Here is a 22,500-nt window from a genome sequence, read left to right on the forward strand (position 1 = left end):
GTATCTTCAGCATTCACAGACAAGCATCTTAAACTACGATTACACTGTTTTGCCCACTGCACCGTTTAGCAAGCATCAATAACCCCGGCCCCGGGGCCACAATGGTTGCTGTCTGAGCCACCAATATTAGCTATCCTGCATGCTGCTGTTCTCGACCAGGTCCGCGCCTTTAAGACAATTCTTGTTCAAAAGGGTCGGAAGGGTGCTCGTCCCTGCCCACTGGTTAAAACCGAGTTTAAAAGAGGTCCATTTAGGGTGATGAAAATAGCATTTTGGGACATAAAACGACTGTAATTCGGATGACGTTATGCGTTCGAACAAAAGCTTGAAGTTCATCAAATGTGCTTAAAAATGCATGTTTTTGTTTGATATCTTTTACCGAAATAAATGGCTTGTTTGTTTGTCTTGGATAATCAAGAAAAAAGTGAACAACACTTAGAAAAGGTAGATTATGTGCATCTGTTTCATATAAAATACAGTATTTGTAGTATTTAATCCAACGTGAAAATATAATCCGTCACCTTGGCTAATCTGCGATTAATATCTCATAGATAAAGTTCACTGTTCATGTTGCGTTCTCGTCATGAAAGCACCAGTTTCAATGTAAGATTACATGTCTTAATAACAGTCTTCAGTTTAGGCAAAGATGAATCTAATTTGTATATTTCTAAAAATTCTGACAATATATTAAAAATGTAGTAAAAGCGGCGAAGAAAGAAAGGCTTTTTGTGCAAAAAAAAAAGAAGTGTACAAAACACTGTAACTGTATATTCCAGGGTCAAAATGTCTTCCCCGCCTCCCGATTCCCAGTTATAACCACTGGGACAGTGGAACGACTGGGTGCTGAGAGGCTGATCTTGAACAAGCCACGAAATTTTGGCAGAATAATCGTTTGTTTGGAAGCAACTGAAGTGGAAAGATAGATGATTAAATTGGTGTGCGCGGCGTGTCACAAAAATGACATAAGTTTTGTGGGTAACAGTAGGTCCAACCACACCCCCTCCCCTTCCCCCTCCCCTTCCCCCTCCCATCTTCCAGTACCCCTGAATTTAGGTCTTCTGTCCACCCATTCCAACGCAAAGGCATGCCCACTCCCGCCAGGGAAATTGCCGTCACATGCCCAATTCAGTTTTAGACATTCTCACCTGTACATGCAAATCGGGCCCAATTCTGTCAAGTCAAACAAGAAATGTGTAAAGCAAATAACTGGATGAAAGGTATCCTCTTCTCCAAAAAAAATTGTCTTCTAATTTTTTTACTTTAGTTTATTAATTTAATTAATTTATTTTTTAAAATTTTATTTACTTGTTTATTTTCTTTGGAAACGGATATATGCTTTCAATGTAAATAAGTTTCTTGATATGTTTTGATTTAACCCAGTTTATCGGGTGGACTTTTGTCAAACAAAAAAAGATGTCGATGATAATACACTTCTAGATATACCAACCCTGTTTTCATTCAAAAACATGAATATGTTAATCTGAGATGACGTCACTGTACTGTATTGTTAGATATATGTATAGCAATATGTTAATTTTCTGCGCCATACTGTAGTTTACCGAATTTCGAGACTGAGTCAATCAAAGGACGGAAACAGTCAATGCTGTGTAAATCTCGTAATTACCACTATGGGATTATTGCTGATGAGTTTAACGTGTTCCAAAGCAACTTGAAAATCACCCGTGTTTTTCTACGTGACGGAAAACTTAAAAATGCGGAACCCAGAGCAATTCCAGAGTCGGGGATTTTATTTTTTGCTTCACTCAGCCCTCATCATCTCTGGTGTGTGCCATGGCTTTGGCATGGACATTGCATGATGTGCACGGTCTGGTCGTCATTTCGCCAGTCTGCACTCTATTTGACTCGTTAACCGTCGAGATCCTTTTGTTTCCCTGACAGTCGTATCGGGTGACAATCTATGGCAGGTATCGTTTGAGAGATCGCTGGATCGCTTTGGCATCACGCGACCCACAGCATAGCTATGAAGGCTGTGACAGCGCAGGAAGCGAAAAACAAGAAACACACCTCTAAATTCTCCTACATGAACCGAAAGTTTTAGAAAACAATGTTTCTGAATGAATGCAAAATATAATATTTTTTTCTGAAATATACCGTTAGCAGCCAGGTTTTGACCATTATAAGGTATGTTACCATCTCTTTATTTTTTGCCTATACCCAGTGATTGTAAATGTGAACTCTGGTCTATACCACTGTATCGATCAGTTTTCATCGCCCGATGTACTGGCTACATGACCGGATGCCGCGGTACCATGGGCATTTGCTTTGGGTGTACCACAGTTCGGCAATCTGCCTGAAGCGGTTACTTCAAGCTATGCGCCTTAAGATATATGTAGCGATCAACGCTAGCATACCACTGTATTTGTGTTGCGATTTTACGACGCGATTTCTGCACATGTTTAAATTAAAGTTTACCAACGTACCAAATTATTACGCGTTCAACATTGAAAATCTCAACTAATCAAGAATAAATGTCACTTAGGCAATTGACACGAAATTGTAAAACTGGATACTCAAATCAAAGTCGTGTTTGTCGGCGAAAAGTAAATTGGTAAATGGGTTACAAACATTGCCACGGACAACACACAACGTTAACTATTTTGACAGCTTCTTTTGGTTACATCTATAAACAAAACGATAGGATTAGAGGGGGAAAACATTGTCATACAGATGATTACAAGCACAGTGCATATTTGTGTGTAAATATGTGCTACAGGTTGAAAAGAAAGAAAAAACAAACAAACAAAAAAAAAAACACCAGCGTTAAATACATGAAATAGACTTATGTATAGATGTGAACTAAAAGACTTCACGGGGGTCAGAATGTGTGTATGTCACTGTGAATATATGCTACTGTGAATATACCCTAAACAGTTCATGACGAGTACGAAATATAATTTACAAGGACAGAAAAATTGAATAAAACAAAAAATGGAAACACACAAAGTGCATGTGTTCAATGCAGTAGCAGTTAAGCCAGGAAGGTGCAGATTTGGCTTATCCGATTAATCCTAAATTCACACTACCCCCAAGAGGGCGGGATGTTGTCCCAACGGACCATCCCACTATAACCACCCTCGTCCCCATACCACCAGGTCTCCTACCCCCAGGAACTATCCCCCAAGGGTTCTCTCCAGGCTGGTGTAAAATACCTAGCCCGCCTATTGTGTCTACCCGGATGGTAAAGGCGGGGGTGTCCGGACTACCTGCATAGGTAACCCCCACCCCACGGGGAAAGTACTAATTGATTCTCAGTGATGATCTCAAACGTTCAAATCACCCACGGGAAATCTTGGCGGCCAGGTTAACAGCCTACCCATTTTACTCGGTATGATCGCTTAAAACACAGCACGCTATCTGCCAGCTGACATCATACCCGGCAAAACCCATGGCTTCATTTACGAAGAAAGATCAAGTTCAGGTTATATGCGTTAAGAAAACATGGCACTTATGAATAGAAAAATCAGAAGTTTGAACATATTTGTGAATCATATGTACATTTTGAGTATGATGAAGGTTGGAGATATTATTGTCGTAGAATTATTGCCAGAATTATTCCAAAAAGATTGTGTGTAGAAATTCGGTACACAATTCAATAAAAAAAAATTGAACTTCCATACCTGTAATTCTAAGTGAACGGTGAAGGCGTTTGTAGCACTGAATACAGGCTTTGTATAACGAGGTATATAGAATGCGAAGACACTGTGTATCTCTAGTAGTTATCTGTTTGTGGTTATATGGTTTATTTGCTTTCCAGTATGACGGGATGGGTTCCGATCAAACATTGTGCCATGTAAGGTACATATAAACCATAGTCTTATCCAAGAAGGATTCCCGTATGTCTAAACACTCGATGTACCCTGATGATCACCGCGAAGACAAGGAATTGTATACACACTACAGTTTAAAGATCTGTATCTGTGTGAATAACTGATAAATTGACGGTGAAGACGATCTAACAGACGAAGAAAGCACATGTCGAAACTGTTGTATTAGATAAACCGACATGGACTGTAAAGGATTTTGCTCAGGAACACACTGTCAAAATTGTATTTCTTTCAGACTGGTATTTTACGTAAAATGATTTTCAAAGAAACCGATTCCATTGCCACAGACAATATATGGCTAATACAGATCCGTATACCCATTAGATGCTTCCAGCGACATTGTTCAAATTGAGAATCAGTTTTATGAAAACATATATTAGTGACTGCCTATAGACTTTAAACAAGAACGCTAGATTTTAAAGGGACTTACGTGAAACTTTGGTCACAGAAGCGTAAAATCCACAACTAAGTTGGTCTGAGCACAGAAAGCCAGGTTGGTTTTGTGCGATGTCCATGGCAGTACTGAAGGGAGAGCAAAAACACCTATGCTGTTAAAGCTTTAGAGTATTTTGTAAGAAAAAAATAGAACCGTGGAGGTTTTTTGTACAGAGCTAGAATTGTGGGCATCACAGTTCTATTGTAAAGACGACTTTTGAAGGTAGTCAGGATAGCGTGCGTAGAAAAGAATTTTATTTATGTGAGCACTGTGTATAGTTTTGGTATACTGTGAGTTCTCCAATAGACAGATATCCGATGCCGCTAGGTTTTGTGTTCCTTGGGGAAAGGAAATAGTTAAAGACCACCGATTCTAAGGCTGGCACAATGTAGCAAGAGCATGGCATTATATGGGTGTGTAAATGCCTGTAGAAAAGCCTGTGTATGTCGGGATACACGATCCGCTAATACACCGTTTGCCTCGTTGCAAGAGGCGCGGAACACTGGTGCTATTTGGGCCGCCATTGAAACCTTTCAGTTCTACATACAATGTGTCCTCCTCTGACGGCTAAATAATCCTGTGTGCTATAGCCTATTGTACAATGCCCATGAATGAACTCATAGAAGCCTTTATCAGTGGACTTAATGCCTGTTATTTACTTGTGCATGTATGGTCAACAGTTGCTATATTCTTTATGTGGTGTTATATATATATATATATATATATATATATATATATATATATATACATACACGAAGTTAGCCTAATGTACCGATACTCCGTACAATGTATCTCAATAATGGCCTTTCCAAGGATGAGACCAACGTTTCACGTGCCTGCATGTCCTCTGTACTTAAGTTTTAGAAAACAAAATGCCTATCTACATAGACATCATTTATTTTATTTTTATACCAAAAAATATGTTTCATACATAGTTATATGTTTTTGGGGCATTTATATCTACAGATATACATTCCATTATTTAAAAATCGTATTGTCACGTCAACGATGTGTAGGCTTCTTTCCAACCCTTTAACATGGTATCAATTTCCAAAACATAAGCAAATGAGTAAAACCTAAACAACTACGTTAGTATATGATGTTTCGTCTGCGGTTTATCTGGAAAGCACGAGTTTCAGTCATGTTATATACCCTGACTGATTGTAACAGCTTAGTTTTATAATTAACCACAATAAAAAAAGAGGAGAATTCATAATGTTGATATTTTATAGGAGATAGGAAGACATTTGTACACTTTCCGATAGCATTTTCACTTGGCAGGTAGTTTATTTAGATTGTAGTTTTATTCTTCTATCATGTGATATGGCCTGAAGAAACTTGGTGCTGTTGTAATGGGAACTTGGTGCAGTTGTAAAGGAAACTTGGTGCGGTTGTAGAGGAAACTTGGTGCAATTGTAAAGGAAACTTGGTGCGGTTGTAAAGAAAACATGGCGCGGTTGAAAAGGAAACTTGGTGCGGTTGTAAAGGAAACTTGGTGCAATTGTAAAGGAAACTTGGTGCGGTTGTAAAGAAAACATGGCGCGGTTGCAAAGGAAACGTGCTGCGGTTGTAAAGGAAACCAACCATCATATAGTTTGTGTAACGAATGAGGCCTATTCAAAAAATACAAATATATATATACGCATATCACCGGCAAGAAACGACGTTAGGCCCTAGAAAACATTCCTATTTATGTATGCAAACATACATATCTGAATGTGTATATACTGTGTAGCAAAACGTTAACAAATATTTGCTTCTTGCGACAACGGATACGACAAAGATAACAAAAGCTTTCGAGTTCAAATTACACATCGGGATTATCTGTTGTGATGATGTCTCGAGTTTTCTAAATGATGTTCCGACGATCTTGTCATGTAAACGGGGACTATAACAGTACACGGAATCGCTTAGAAGTCAAGGTATAAGTTTCTGCGGATTTATTGCTCGGACAATGGCGCGAATTGCCACGAGAATAGCGGCTGGAGGAGGCATTTTCAGTGTGTTTGCCGATTCTCTTGAGGGACATTGTTCGCGGTGTCGGGGCAGGGTGAACTTCTCATTCAACGTTTAACACTTTCCCCCTTCACGTTTTCACCAGTATGCCTTGTCACCAAGCAGGTCTGTCAATGGCGACGCGTTAAGACACCGCCTTGGTTTGAATAGGTAGGATCTGACACGTATTGTGTTGCCGAAGAACCAATTCTTCTCCAGGAGGGAAAACTTGTATTGGCGTCCTTTGAGGATGTGACCAGTGAATCCTTGGGTGATACCTTCCGATTGAAAGAAAAATCCGATTAAGGGTCGGGGGATCGAGGCAGAGGCTGTCATCGATATTGGATCAGTATTGGAATTTGTAGGTGGAGGGAAAAGTAGACAGACGAGTAAAAAGACAGGGGGAGGGGAAGTTTTTCACCCCGGTGCTCCCAAACACTTCTGCTCGATCTATCCAAAGCACCTGATCTAGACATTGACCACATACCAGCACCCAACAAAGCTATGCACCTGTTTTAGAGAGGGATGTGTTCACACTGACCAAAAGAATTTTGACAGGGGTAAATTGCGCCCGGGTGTAAATTTTTAACAGCTATTATAGCGAATGCTAAAAATGTCCCCGCCCTGTAGCTGCGCTGACCATCCACATGCACCGGACGCGGATGCCTACATGACAGCCGAGTGGAGCTCTTTATGAAAGGGAGGAGAAATTAGCCACATTAACAGCCTTCTCAGTGTTGCGTCACTCGTCCGCCGAGCCTGGCCGTGGCGGGACAATAAAACCGGACAATGATTCTGGTCAAATAATTAATAAGGCTCTTGGAGTAGTGGTCATCGCGACAATGGATCGAGAAATCTAACAGTAAAAGCGCCTGATTGTGTTGTCAGTGTACAGAGAGTGCGGTGATGCAAGAGACTTTGAAATCAATGTGCACCATTCTTATCTGTATGCGGACTAATGTGGTAATACCTCACAAACAATAAGCACTAATACAACCGCTTATGTTGCCTTAACTCCTATGATGATGCACATGCAACTATATAGAAATTAAAAGTGCAGGCACAGAAAAATATAGAGCAAGAACATATGGATAAGGAAGACAAAAACATCCAGCAAGCAACATTGCCCCGGGGCCGAAATTTGAGAACGATCTAAGGATGACACAGATTCTGACTTTGCATAATTCTTCTTACGTTTCGTACGAGCTATAAACAAACGTTTAGCCCTATAGGTTCATCCAACTGCATGCCCTAAGTACATGTTAAAGTACAAAGGCATGTTGTACAGGGTATGCATAGAGAGATATGACATTAGTGTACACATAGCCTGGGGCGGCTTGAAAGTAAACCATCCATATACTTGTCGGTGTTATGCGTAAACTGATACAGCCACGTCAAAAATCTCTCTCTCAATTTGTATATAGGTTGTGAGAACGCATGAGAAATATGACGACTGGTTTTGAAACAGGACTATATGGGAAAGTGGCAAGGGAAAGGATAATGTGCACTGCATGGTAGCTAATCGAAATGCTAAATCCAAAATGGGGTGGCCCATGTCCTTGTGGTTAGCGTGTTAGCGTCGCAAGCACAATGACTCCAGAGCCTCTTGCCAATGCGATCGCTGTGAGTTCAAGTCCAGACATTTTCTGTTCACAGTTAAACAGGAGGACATTTTGCTCTGGAAATTTCCTTACTGAAACAATATTAACATCGGCTGATACTTGCGGATTGCCCCAATATGGCACCCATACTTAGTCGTCTCACGTATTTTCACGTATGCCTGTTTAACACGGGTATGGTTTTCCACGATGATGTCATAGGAGGAAGTGGATGTGTTTTATTTATTTATTTGATTTGTTTCATTGGTGTTTTACGCCGTGCCCAAGAATATTTCACTTATACGACGGCGGCCAGGATTATGGTGGGAGAAAAACGGGCAGAGTCCGGGGGAAACCCACCACCATCCGCAGGCTGCTGAAAGACCATCCCACGTACGACCGGAGAGGAAGCCAGCATGTGCTGGACTTGAACTCACAGCGACCGCAGTGGCGAGAGGCTCCTGGTTCATCACGCTGTGCTAGCACGATAAACAACTGAGCAAGGATGCCCCTGTTGTGTTTGAAACACTCTATAGCTGTTACAGCCACATTAGCGTATACCTTTACCATACATAAGTTATACGACAGAACGTAACTTTACGACCGCCGTGTAAAACCATGTCGATGGTATGTTATTCCTAGGACAAAATTTATCGCGATATGTTTTCTTTTTGACACCCGATAGGTTTAATAAGCGGAGTTGAAGTAGTGTGGATAGTGTGTGCTTTTGCCCGACGGTGGGGCGGCCGGGGTACGGATCACCCTACTGTGTTTACCATGACGTCCATTAGAGGTGTGGATTTCACTGTACTCATCTATCACCCACGATTAGGTACATGAGCTTAATCTCGCTCCCATCTCCGTGACTAAGGCCTTACCTAGTCACCTGTATATACATATATATATCTATATATCTATATATATAGATATAGATATAGATATAGATAGAGAGAGAACGAGAACAAAAATGCACTTCTTGTTGTATGCCGGGCAACTTTTATAGCCACCTCTCCTTACTGTTACTCAAACAAATTAATGAAAAAACGGATTCAAATTCCAATTTTGTAGTATTCCGTCACCGACACCAATGTAAATGTCATCATTAGAGTTATTACACAATGAAGATTACTAATGCTCCAAATAATAAAAAAATGAGTCTTTAAACCATTGGTGGATTAGAACCCTGCAGAACCAAGGGAGCAATTAACGGCAGCCGTATTTCATTGTTCAGGTGAAACTGATGAAGTAGTTAGCTGGCGGAAAAGGAAAAAATACCACTTTATACACTCCCACGAATGCCAGATTGATGCATGTACATACATATATGGGAAAGTTATAACGATGTAGACAGTTATACATAGCATTGCATAGATCAGTGCAACGATACTAATTTTCTCCGTATTATATATTAAAGCATGCGCACGCGTGTGTATTCCATGAAATACAGAATCACAAACATCAATCAGCAGTTACTTACATGGCCTACATGTAAGCAATGGTTGTGGCATTATAAGTGTTTATTTATAGGACGATTTTTCAGTACTCGTACAGAAATAAGTTGTATAAGAACAAAATCTGGAAAAGTTGAAAGCTCTACTCTGATAAGTTCCCCATTGTCCCACATTGTCCCATGGACATCAGCTTCGTTCACGCCCTCCAACTTAATCTTATAACTGACACAGATCTGTTGGAAATACTTTAACTGTTAACGTGACTGTGAGTCATATCCGCTGCAGTGGCGCCACCTATAACAAAGCGGCATGTATGTCAGTTGCGTTCTTGGTGTATTTCTGTTATTTTAACCTGACAATTGTCTTAATACATACATATACAATGGGCCTTTATACTCAGCAGACTTCCTCATGCTAGTAACCATATCGGATTTTCTCAACGCGAATGGATACTGTTACGAAAGAAGGCAAATCATGTATACATACGTCGGAACCGCTGTCTCAGTTCTCGGACTTTGCAGGCCGAGTGATGTAAAACGTTGTAATTGACACCACGCCAGCTTCTGCAAAACGAATCATCTGCATGTTTCATTAAAAGCTCCGGGCGTTAACCGTGCGTTAAATATACTCCATTAGTTTACTTAAGTTTTAGGAAATAGAATAAATAAAACATTGTTTAAAATGCATTGGTGAAGCTTGAAAATCAAGTGTTTTGACCTTGTGGCATCATTTTCATATAAGTACAGGGTGTACATACTATATATGTTCGTGAAGCTGTCAGAACGTACATAAGAACGGTAAATATAAGGTGGACACCGTAGGCGAGTACTTATTACTGTAATCCTGAGAGCAAATGTTTCCAAAGTTCGCAAAAGCCACTTTTTTCATCTCAGACATTGCACGCACAAAGGTTGGAGCGAAGCCAGGTGTAGAGAGGATGTGGAAAATGGTGCCGTCCGACAAATCTCAGACTTAGCTGGGACCAATCTAGTATAGATAAGATGGCGTAGGGTGTATGAATAGGGATCATAATGGCGTGGAGACAAATGCACGCTTAAGGGCATATTTTAGCAGACTCTGTAATTTGTTTTTCATTCAAGCATCAAATTATATACGTCAATGGAGCTGTGAAACAACCAGAGCTAGTTTTTCTCTCTGTTATGCGTTTATTTGCTGTGTTTGATGGAATATTACAAGGCTGGCCCCGAGGGTACTTTCTGCTAATTTACAATCGTATTCTCCCGTGAGACGGAGCAGAGGGTAGAAATTTTGTCCGTCGATTTCAAGTTCTCCGCATTGAATAGACCTAATCAAGTCTTTTCAGCAGAGAATCTTGAACCAATTCAGCCGCCGTCCAGTGATATGCACAGGACCAAACTTTCCCCGACCATAGAACAATGGCGTCTAAATGAATAAGAGTGGAAATGGTGGCGCTGTTCGGTGGAAGCTCGGGCATTTTCCCCGAAACATCCGCTGGTCTCTGCTGCCCGCATCCGAAGCACCAATCTCACTGGTCATAAACCCTCCCCAGAATTGCTCGTCAAACAGATTCCGCAACATTTCAGCATGGCAGGAACAATGGAGACCCAAAGTAGTCCGAAAATTGCCTCCGCATCCCGTCAAACCTTCGCGCACATTCTCTTTCATCCTGTCCAAAACTACTTCCGTTTTCTAAGTTTGCTCAGAGATGCCCAATATTTACCCCAAGCGTTTTCAAAATCGATGTCATTTGGCGAATGGCTTAGAAAGTTTTAAATGTCTGAAGAGTATCAGGCGATCATTTTCTTCGAACCATAGGACAGAAACAAGCGGACTGAAGAGAAAATACATGGCATTCAACATTTATTATTATGTTATAACACATAACATCTGTTAAAAGACCCCTGAATACATCTTTTTTGAAATAAATTAATTACGACAGGCATAGAGTGACGCAAAGGATAATGCAGGTATCGAAACTGTGCAGTGTAATGCAAATGGCTACTGTTGTCACATTATACATTAGTCAAACTCATTCCCACTGGATTATCCTTTCCTCGAATGAGAACTTTTAAAGTTCATAATTATATAAATACAATTTGTTCCCATTTTTATGTTGAGATTCAGTGAACATATTTGGTTGTTAAAATATTGCAAGCTAAAACTTTCTCCTAAAATGATTTATCGTACTTGCTGTAATCGTAATAAACCGTGCAGTTATATGAATTTGCGAACGATTCACACGTTTCGTGATCCCATGCACACGTTCCGTGATCCCATGCACACGTTTCGTGATCCCATGCACACGTTTCGTGATCCCATGCACACGTTTCGGATCCCATGCACACGTTTCGGGATCCCATGCACACGTTTCGTGATCCCATGCACACGTTTCGGGATCCCATGCACACGTTTCGGGATCCCGTGCACACGTTTCGTGATCCCATGCACACGTTTCATCATCCCTTGCACACATTTCATCATCCCATGCACAGATTTCAGTTTACATAACATATACAATCGTGTGTACAACAGATAAATTCTCTAGGATGGGACAAATTAACAAGTGCTTATAGTTAGAAGATATATTCTTGTACATATTTGCACATTTTTTTAGAGAATTTAAAGGTATTTTGCCTCAATTTTTAAGACATTTATAATAACTCAGATAGGAGTTCCCTTTAGTGACTGTCAAATTCAGTTTGCCGGACCCTTTTGGACTATTTAGTAAGTGTACAAGTGTTTTGTTGCGCGGAGACAGCTAATATTCAGATTCTTCTCGCCATCTCTCGTTTAATGGCCCGAAGCTGTCGCCGATTGAATTGCGCTTCAAAAACTTTTGTCCGCCATCTTTGTTTGGATTTCAATGGGAAGTAACGCTTCAGCGCCTGTTCATTTATGTCGAGATCTGGAGAGCAAATAGAAAAATGTTGTTTTCCCCTTTAGAATATTAAGGTGACCCTAGCCATTGCCGAGCAGTAATGTAATTCCAGTTTGTTGGAAATCTACATCCGTCTTAAAGCACTAGCTCCGCGTTAAGAGGATTAACAGAATCCGGTTGAATTAAAATTCAGGAATTAATTAAAACCCGCAACGCGGATTGTTATTGGATTTTTTTTTTCGCCTTGCAAATTTGGAAGTCCAATAGTATTTGCAATTGAATTTTTCCAGAAGTCATTCTGATTCAAATTTCTTGTTGGTTTTAAGTCGTCCATGATCAATAAGCAAGGTAGTATTTATTCCATATTGTAGGCCAGGGCAACCTCGGTTGTAAAGCTTATAAATCATGCCTGACTGGGGGTTAGGCCTAGCCGATAGGAGAAAATCCTCGGCAATCTTTTCTACGGCTATTGTTATTGGTCGTGTATTGATACAGAACGAGTCGAGAGCCGACGATGGAATGGGTCTCGTGAGCAAGCCAGCGAATTCTCTGGTAATTGCTCCTACATTTGCATATCTATATCCCTCATTTACGCGAGTGCCACAAGCCAGGCTTCAGTTGGGATATAGTTTTTTATGTGTTGTCTCGCTTCTTGCAATTGTTTGGTCACATTTTGACGCAATATAATCACTTTTATTAAATAGTATCTGGGCCGGACTAAACGTAGCGAATGTGTAATAAAATTCCACATTTTCTGATTCCATCTGAGTTGTATGAAAGCTTTGGCTGAGAAGTATTGACCGGGCGGTATCGACTCGCCAGCGACCCAACTCACACAATTCACCATCGCCAAGGCGCATTGTCCCTTTAGTGAAAATCTATATTCACAGTGGTGAAAGGAATTTTCCACCATTATCACAGGACGCACAAAAATATATTGTTGGAATTTTCAAAGAGATATTTCTTATCGGGTTGCACATTATATTGCCTAAGAGAAATCGTCTATTCCCGAAAACAGAGAATAAAAGTTTATTGATACCGCCTTCGACAGTTGGCTGCAATTTAGATTCGAGCATTCTAGCTGGCGAACTCACACGCGACTAGGTACAGATAGATTCAGAGCCGTTTTGGGGCTCAATCTGCTAACGAAATAGAGCTTGAACGGTCAGTATATACTCAAGTTTAGCCTGCAGTACTATATCAGCTTTAAAATATGCAGTTGGATTTCATTTGGAACTTTTCACGTTTCGTTACGTAACTGACAAAAAAGGCCGGCGAAATATGTTCTAAATTGTCAGCGAATCTAAGATGTGTATATGAATTCACTATATTTTTGTCTCTCTGTTTGTTCAGAATATTCTGTGACTGGATTGCGGTTGTGCTCAGGATGGATTACGTAACCTGTTATGAGCGTGTATGGCTTACATCATGCGTCCTTCATGCACGGCGACGGGAATTCTTTACCGAGTTGTGTGAAACGTGCATGAAGGATTGTGAATGTCTACTACCGGCTGTTGTTCGGCGTAATAGATCTTCTAAAATTCGGAAACTGGACCCTCCCTGACTTCAAGTTGTGTGCTCAGAGCTAAGGAACCCCAACCACCTGAGGTAAGTCAACACAAGTTTTCTTCCATTAGTTGATCACAGCCTGTTGATCCGTTCCACTAAGGTTGACGGCACGCAGGACAAGGTGGCTCCTCCTTCACTGGGATCACTCACTTTTCAGCCGTGACTGCCCCCCCTTCTCCCTCCACGACATATGTCGCAATTAAAGACCTGAAATCTAACCCTGATCTCGCCACGCCGTGACTGAGACAGGTCTTCATTTATTTTCGTCATTAAATTTGAGTTGAAGTATTGCCAATCGCAGCCAGTCTATTTTTAGGGACGTCATTTATCAAGTCGCTGGAACACGTATTAAGGTATTCTATTCCGTTCACGATATACGTCTTCCTCTGTCTTTGGGCATTGTAGTGGCGCGATGTGGCGTTCGTCCAAAATCCGGCACGGTTTTTGAAAAAAAAAAGATAAAACGTACCGGTAACCTAATAATGACATGAAATACGAAAACTTCCGGTTTCGGATAAGAATAAGAAAATCAACACGTGAAAATGGCTCGTTTTCGTGAGGTGTGCATGAGATGTTAAAAAAATGGGCAAGTTTCGGATGAAACAAGCTTGACAAAACCAACGTAGTAAAGGTTTGAAATATTGTCATTGCATTACCAAAAATACATGCTGATGTACAGACGGTACTTCTGTATAAGGCGCAAAAAAGAAGACGTCATACAGTAATGTGAGAAATGAATAAACTGAATATTCAGAGAAGAGATTTGTCCTACATATCAAAATCAAATTCAGAACCTGTCGTCAAAGTCGTGTAGCGTAGGTTCTGTGGTTAGAGCATGGCGGAATGCTTTCCTTGTGGCCGCCCGCTGGCTATGAGAGACCGACGCTTCGCGCCCTGGCTTTCCCGCTTTCCCGGCAGGCAAGGCAGTCAAGCCGCTCGCTAGTCCCTCGTTGAGCCGGCCCACTTCTCACGTACAAGGCGGGGCAAACTGATAAGGCGGGTCCACCGCGCTGCACTGTGGCTTCGGGCTTTAAACCGGACTGGCGGGGACAGCGGTTTCTCTTCCACCCGTCCGTGCCTCGCGGCCTTGGTGCCTTTAAAACACAAGCTTGCGGGCAAGGAAACACGCAAAAGATTTTCTTTTCCCAATTACGCAAGCTTTTCGAGACTACTGCATGAAATAAAGCGATTATGACATACCTAAAGTGCACTGGTGCATTTGACATCTACAAGAACCTGTATATATGCTATATACAGAAACAATGTCCGTGAAGGCATATACGACTATTAACAGCTTATACCCACCGTACCAACGTCTACGCGTGTATTTGCTTTCTGCAGAAAGCATATTTCAAACGAAACGTATATACTGGTTTACATATATAGGTGTATATTGTGAAAATTTTCCCACAACACGATGGACATATACAAATACATCTGCTACATTCAGTGTTAGCGATGAAAGTCACAGTATTTGAATAACAGGCTAGATAGGCCTATATAATATATAGAACCATACGCAAGAATGCTATCGGCATGAGACATAGGCCTAGGTTGTAAATGGCATGTATACAAATACATACAAGTATTTTCTAATACAGTTTATGGAAACGATCTTAATTTTTGGTATGTATGACATCTCTTGCAAACTCCGTTACATGCATATAGTTTATTCCTGGCTTATAATCACAACGATTTATATGTGCACGTGTATTTTTGCGAGTTATATTTGCTTTACACCATAATTTCCCATCGTGGTTAAAGGTGCGAAATGTCTTCGGCGCGTATATGCTGAAGCCTCATGAATATATTAACACTTTACAGGTGAGCTAAAATCCAGCCTCTCACCTGAGATTAAAGTGGTTGATTAGCTGTTTTGACAGGTACATATCCATTTACAGGCATTATGACTCCCGATTCCCTCGTGAAGACAAAGTGTGTGTTTTTATAAGCTTTTCAGTGACAAAATGAATCGAGAGTAGTTTTACTGTTGTACCATCATGAAAGCACGACCCCCCAAGTGAGCGTCTGAGTAAAACATGTTTTCTTTAAATCAGTGTCATTTTTTGAACGAAATATAATCAGGTGTCATCATTCAACTTTCATTCTAGACGATTTATATTTATTAATTTTTTTCTCTCTCTCCTTTGACACTACTGAGGATTTTGTTTTGTCACATGCATGCTAAAAAGAAAAGTTTCTTTTGTGTCAACCCGCCTCATATAGACATTGACATATATCTATATCCATATGCAAATTTTTGTTCATACCTACTTGTAATATGCAAATCCATTTCACACTGTATGATACCTTTTTTGTAAGACGATGAATATGTGGAGAATATATACACAACGCCTTATTCAAGTGTGAATTGTGTTTAGATTGTCCCGGCTTTGTTGCATTTTGTCGCTGAATTGTTAAGAATTTCTGAAGGTAATTGGAGTGAATGAAGAAAATCTCGGCCATGTAGGTAGCTTTATAACGGTACATGACCCTTGGTCTTACAGAATCTCAGCACATTAACGACACCTTTTTAGAAAGAAAAAAAAAAGACTATAAGTGCTATGTTTAGATGTCATTGTACACTGTTATCCTTAAAATTGTGTAGTGTTGAATAGAGCCGACTGATTGTTACACATTTGACGCGTACAGTATAGTACGGTTGGACTTCACCGTGCAACTGTTCTCCTGCGCTATTGAATAAGCTCCCATACAATACCAGATTGTGGTGAGCGCATAGAACGGCTATTGGCCTCCGGAACATAAAGTTTAGTGTGCCGATCCCCGATCAAAAGCGAAAATTTCTAAAGACTTGACCTGACGAAGAATGCTCTGATTTTCATTCATAAGATACACAATTAACATAGCCGCTGGGCTACTGTTTGTTTACAAACTACCGTTGTAATCTAAATAGAGAAGAGGCAAATTGTACGCCTGTGCCCATATGAAATCCAGCCCGCGTGTTGTGTATACCGCTATAGTAACAGCTGTCATAGCACACACTATGTTGCCGAGTGCAATATACATGGCTTTGCTTGTGTATATGCGGACTTTCGGCGAGCGTTACAGTCCAGCCACGAGTTCATGCCATACTATAGTATCGATATTCACTTTTATTGTGACATATGCATGGTATATCTACATACTGAAACGACTTACTTCACACTTTACCATATTCAAGCTTCAAGGTCTATTGCTTAGACACGAAATATTTTAATGTGAAATACAAAGTTGTGAAATGTGTCATTATCTACCCTATGCAAGCATGATTACGCATGTTTATCTTTGCTCATTTAACTCCATGCGTTTTAGCTATAAAGTTGTTACATCTTGTGGTACATTAAATTTTTGGCACACTGTGTAATTTATTTATATATGGGATTTGATGGTAGCATGTCACTTTTCCCTAAATCCAAATCAACGGGTTCTCAGGTAGATCGGGTAGGGTGGGTTTCGTGTTGGGGTGGGGTGGACGAGGGTACACTGTTTATGGGATTACCTGCGCTTTCGTCCACGCTTTCTCCTCTTCACCCTGCATGGTCCCATGCCGTCGTTCGTGCATGATTCTTTTCTCTCTATCCAAAACCCACTTTCTCACGAGTCTCTTGTCACTTGCGTGACACTGACCTTCTAACATGCACTTGTAAATTTCCAGCCCACTTCTCTGTGTTTTCAAGCAAATTACATCTGTCTTGCCACTGACCAGTGTTATTAACAAAACTTACATGACCACTGTACTTGTGGTCCCGTCCTAAAAATTGCTCTGCATATCGTTTGGACATGCTAATGTTAGGCTTTAGTCAACACCTATTTACAATACTTGAAATTGCAACGGTCCTGTAAAGCTATTTCTCAAATACGTGTGAATTAACAGAATAATTAACAGAATGCTGCTCGGGAATATGTTGGTTTTGGAACTGTCGATGTATTTTTGAGGAAATTGCAGAACGTGCATACACATAGCGTGTGACATCAGTAATCAAGCTATAGTAAACTTTGATATATTTATATTGTTTAAAATTCACAATTTCTGCATGTATGGCAGTAAACGTTTTTCTCTTTTATAGATATTATTCTACACATAACTGTCAGATTTGCATACTTTTCATCATATATCTATTCCGTAGAAAACCTATTTAGCAACCAGTACATAGAATTATATAGGTTTTAATGTATATCCACTGACTGGTTTAATATTCAGTTATGCAGATTTCACATGATACAGTCGAATTTACAGTATTAGTTATGAATGATTTTGTTATCGGAATTGTAAAATATGTTTTAATAATAGGGATGGTGGACACGTTTGCCAGGTGATTTATAGATATTATCATTTATGGATCCGAAAGTTTAATCATTCGTATAGTTTTCGCTTTGGTGTTTTCTTGTATTTCGCCAGTTCTCAGTAAATGACGGCGCCTTTCGTCTTCGTTTTTGTGTGATTTGCATTTCGTTTTGATAAATGAAGAAATCGAGACAGACTGGGGATAATGCGTACAGATTTGTGTGGCTGCTAAACTGTTATATAACTATATTGATGGAAATATCTTCGTTACATAATTTAATTCTTTATGTCCAAAGGTGTGTGTAATTTGTGGTGGATTAGCTAAGCTTCCATTAAACCACCTTTCTGTGATAAAGCTTTCAGTAGTTACGTGTGGGCTTTTTGTAAATACGGTATATCTATATACATATAGATATACGTATATATGTGTTCCATATGCATTACAGACGCTATAACAATATCTGTGCGTGTGCACCTTTATTTGATACAAGCGTAAATCCCCTTTGGTATTTACAATACAAAGACTGTCTTAATGAGACCAATCAACAGGTCTCCGGTATGTTTGTAAACTGTTTCACAATTCATGTAATAAGAATATAATACCGACTGATTCGTGCTGTTGTGAACGGGCTATAGTTTATTCATTGATTCCGAACGAGCTTTTTCTTTAAGTAGAATGAAGATTGTTTTTCTTTGTATTCTTTATTTTTCTATTCGTGTGAATTGATTCCTGCACAAGAGAAATTGAGAAGCGCGGTGGAGTGAAGAAAAAAGAGTAGTTGAATACATGGGTTTGTGTTGTCTGTCGGTGAATGAAGGAGAGTGGCTAGTCTCTATGGTTTTAGCGCTGTTCCTTGTGTGATTCTCCGACTACAGGCAGTAGTCCTGGTGACACGCGGGTCACGTTGGGCAGGGACTGTAACGTCATTTGATTGACAGGCGGTTGAAAAGCGCCAGGTACGTGCTGAGCTGAACACCTGCTGTTCGCTGAGATGTAATCAGTCGCTATTTTGACAGGGTTGGAGGGACAGCCTACAGACTGGGGATGGCTTGTATACGGTGACTGGCTGTCTATTAATTAGATTTGCCACTCGTTCTGAGGCGAACAATTGGTGCTCCCGTCTAAGCCCCGCCCCTCGGTCGGCCAAGCCTTGAGTAGCTCCAACTGCACTGGGCTATTGACACCGTGGACTCGACGAAATTAGCATCCGTCACAACTGTCAAAAGACCTGAGCGCTGATTGGTGGAGAGTGTGGCCTATTTGCTGCTACAAATCAATAACACATGGGCATTGAAGGGATATTAGGCAAAGAATAAGGAGGGTTTCACAAGCGAAGACGCTCTTAACAGTGGACGGCCTGAAAGCAGTAAAGATTTATCATTTTATCTACCTCTATTTGGCTCGAACACTGGCCCATTGACAGCGAACACACAGTATATTGAACTGTGATAGCCAGAATGGGAAGGCACGGACCTTAGGCAAGGAGCGCATGGTAGCGGGCAGCCACGGCTCGCACGGGCCTCATGTACCGCCGGGGATGCAACATCACCACCCGGGCCAGCACCCCTCCCAGCACTCACCGCACCCCTCTCAACAGACCTCACACACAGCAACCCGGCCAGCCCGTTCCCCAGAATGGACAGAGTCCGGCCAGCAAGGTTCGCCGTCCTCGAAAGCCGCTGCCAACGACAGAGTCAAGCGTCCCATGAACGCCTTCATGGTGTGGTCTAGGGGGACAGCGACGAAAAATGGCCCAGGAGACCCCAAGATGCACAACTCTGAGATCAGCAAAACGTCTCGGGGCAGAGTGGAAGTTACTGTCCGAGTCTGAGAAGAGGCCTTTCATCGACGAGGCGAAGCGATTGAGGGCTCTACATATGAAGGAGCACCCCGACTACAAGTACCGACCCAGACGCAAGACGAAAACTTTGATGAAAAAGGACAAATACGCTATACCAGGTATGTCGCCAGCCCCAGTTCAACAGGTGGGGAGGGACGTGTATATGAACGGTTACATGCCGAACGGCTACCCTATGATGGCACCACGACCCCCACGCCGCCTACTCCTCACAACACATGGCCGCTCAGATGTCGGGTTTGACCCATGGACAGTACGGTAACTATCTCTCAGCTCAATCCATGTCCCCGCAAATGACGACGGGCTCGTACATGCCGAATGGCACGTCAGGGTACACTATGTCGATGGCCTCCATGTCGCCTTACGCCTCAATGCCGCATGCCCATTCCCAGATGTCGCAGCTTTCACAGATCAAGCGGGAGCCAGGCAGTGGGCAGGGGACCCCACCGGTGATCCGCACCCCCCGGGCCCCGGGAGATATAGGTGAAATGATAAGTATGTACTTACCTGTGGATGCTAATGATCCTAACTCACATGCAAGACTCCAAATGCAAAGTGCTCAATACGCTCATCAGGTGTCGTCAGGTGAGAGCGGAGTGAACAATACGGTACCCCTAACGCACATGTAGATTGGGAAGGGGCCTGCTCTTAGGTAGACTCTTGGCAGAATTTTTTTTTTTTTTTTACAAATTAGCTAAAAAGTACATGTACCGTTTTACATGCAAAAGATGGCGGCTGACCGACGCAGAGCTTTTTTTTTTTTTTTTTACTGATCGTGTGGTGTGAGGGGGTTGGCAATCGACGATGTATGTGACAAAAATCGGAGCGAGAAACTTTCCGAAAGTTTCCTGGAAGTTTGTGTTGTTATTTTTTTTTTGTCGTCCGTCATTCTGTGAAAAGTTAAACTTCACCAGGAGTGCTGACTGAACTGACACTAATTCCTTTGAAGTCATGGACTGATGAGAGAGAAACAAGAGGTGAGGAACCGAATAGAAGAAAAAGGTGGATAGGAGCTACCTATAAATGGGCCCCGCATAAATATATATATCTAAATAAATATTTATATATATATGATTTCTTCACCCATCAAGCCTGCCACAGAGGAGTGTACATAGACTTGTTCACATTTTGACTGATATTGACGTAATTTCACCTGTCCAGGAGGGGTGAAAAAATGTCATTCTTTTTCTGATGACGTGATGATGATATTCAAAAAGTGCGAGACATATCTCTCCCTGGTGAGATTCGATATATGTATGTATATATGTTGAATGTCTCACCTTCATCCGATCCTGTCCATTTTGACATTTCTCATTGGTACTCAACGAAATCATGCAACTGGCTAACGTAAGTGTAGTCTCTGTATACCTTTTATCTCGCTCTCAAGATTTCAGAGCATAATCTCACATATAGCATAATTGATTTAATTTTATCGACATTCCGCTCATTTGACATATCCAATTTTTCGTTTTTTTTTATTTCACATTCCGACACCAGCGCTGACTAGGTTTACTCATGGGTCAGTTGACTGGTCCATGATTGTACTCACATTCACCGTTTTTTGACCAATTTTTGTACGTACAAAATATTGTCTTGTACACATGGAGTGAGGCCAATTCAACCTATCAATGGATACTGAACGAGCTATTAAGTGCGATCATCAGTGAGTGAATGGATGGATGATTGATAGTGTGCATTGAGTGATTGAGAACGCGTAACAGTGAAAAAAAAACACGACTGAATGTGTGAATCTGAAGTTCTATATATTATATATAAATACAAATATGTGTATATTTAGTTTAAAACTTACAGTAGATATTTTTTGCGTATATTGAGAAGAGTGGTTGTCTTGGATATTGTATAGTCTTGACTGACACAATAGAGTCCGTATGAAAAGGGTTAACATAGTTTTTTTTTCCATTATATTTACTGTTAAACTGATGCCTGAGCAAGATATTCTTGTCTTGATTTTTAGTTTGTGCACAGTTCGACTCCGAATATTTTTCCGGGTTAGCTTTTTTGTACATTCTCTCACATTCCTGTTATTAAATTTTATTTTATATGAATTTTTTGTTGTTGTAGAGATCGGACTTAGACAGTTACATATCACTCTGTTAATGTGCCTATATATATCTATTTGATTTTTTTTATTTTGATGTGTTAAATTTAATTTAATGGGGTATTTGACAACCCCGCGTCGTACTTCTGAACAAACCATTCCTATACTCTATTGAGGCTCCCTTCGCAACTTTACTTTCCATTGTTACTTCGGGAACACATATTGAATTCATTTTGTACAGAAAATACAACATTGACCATGTACAGTATATGTTCCCAGAACGACGCGTTTCATTTTTTGAAAAAGTCAAAAAATAAAATTGAAAAAAATTTCAATGAAGAAGTATATTCAATTGAATTTGATGTTATTATTTCTGTTTACTTATTATATTAGGGTACTTTTACATGGATCTACTGCATAGAATATATTGGGGCTTCCCGAAAAAAAAAATTGTTTTGACATTCTGTTTATGGTAAAGAGAATCCAGTATCACATGCGACAACTCTGACTGCCTGGTCAATTCCCATCAATGTGTTGCACATT

General features: G+C 40.7%; 1 protein-coding gene and 1 long non-coding RNA gene across 2 annotated transcripts in view; both read left to right on the top strand.

The window, feature by feature from the left end:
* LOC135479571 (uncharacterized) overlaps positions 1–22,500 on the top strand; it is a 139,216-nt gene that overhangs the window by 59,095 nt on the left and 57,621 nt on the right. Inside the window, exon 2 of the long non-coding RNA XR_010445864.1 lies at positions 13,539–13,793. This is a non-coding gene — a long non-coding RNA (uncharacterized LOC135479571). The remainder of the gene's footprint in view (positions 1–13,538; positions 13,794–22,500) is intronic.
* LOC135479129 (transcription factor Sox-2-like) lies at positions 19,347–22,304 on the top strand. The gene is given in 3 exon segments (XM_064758879.1): positions 19,347–19,829; positions 19,831–20,085; positions 20,087–22,304. Coding segments are annotated over 3 exon segments (996 nt in total). The 5' UTR covers positions 19,347–19,529; the 3' UTR covers positions 20,528–22,304.

Source organism: Liolophura sinensis, chromosome 12 (genome assembly GCF_032854445.1).
Source record: "Liolophura sinensis isolate JHLJ2023 chromosome 12, CUHK_Ljap_v2, whole genome shotgun sequence".
NCBI lineage: Eukaryota > Metazoa > Mollusca > Polyplacophora > Chitonida > Chitonidae > Liolophura > Liolophura sinensis.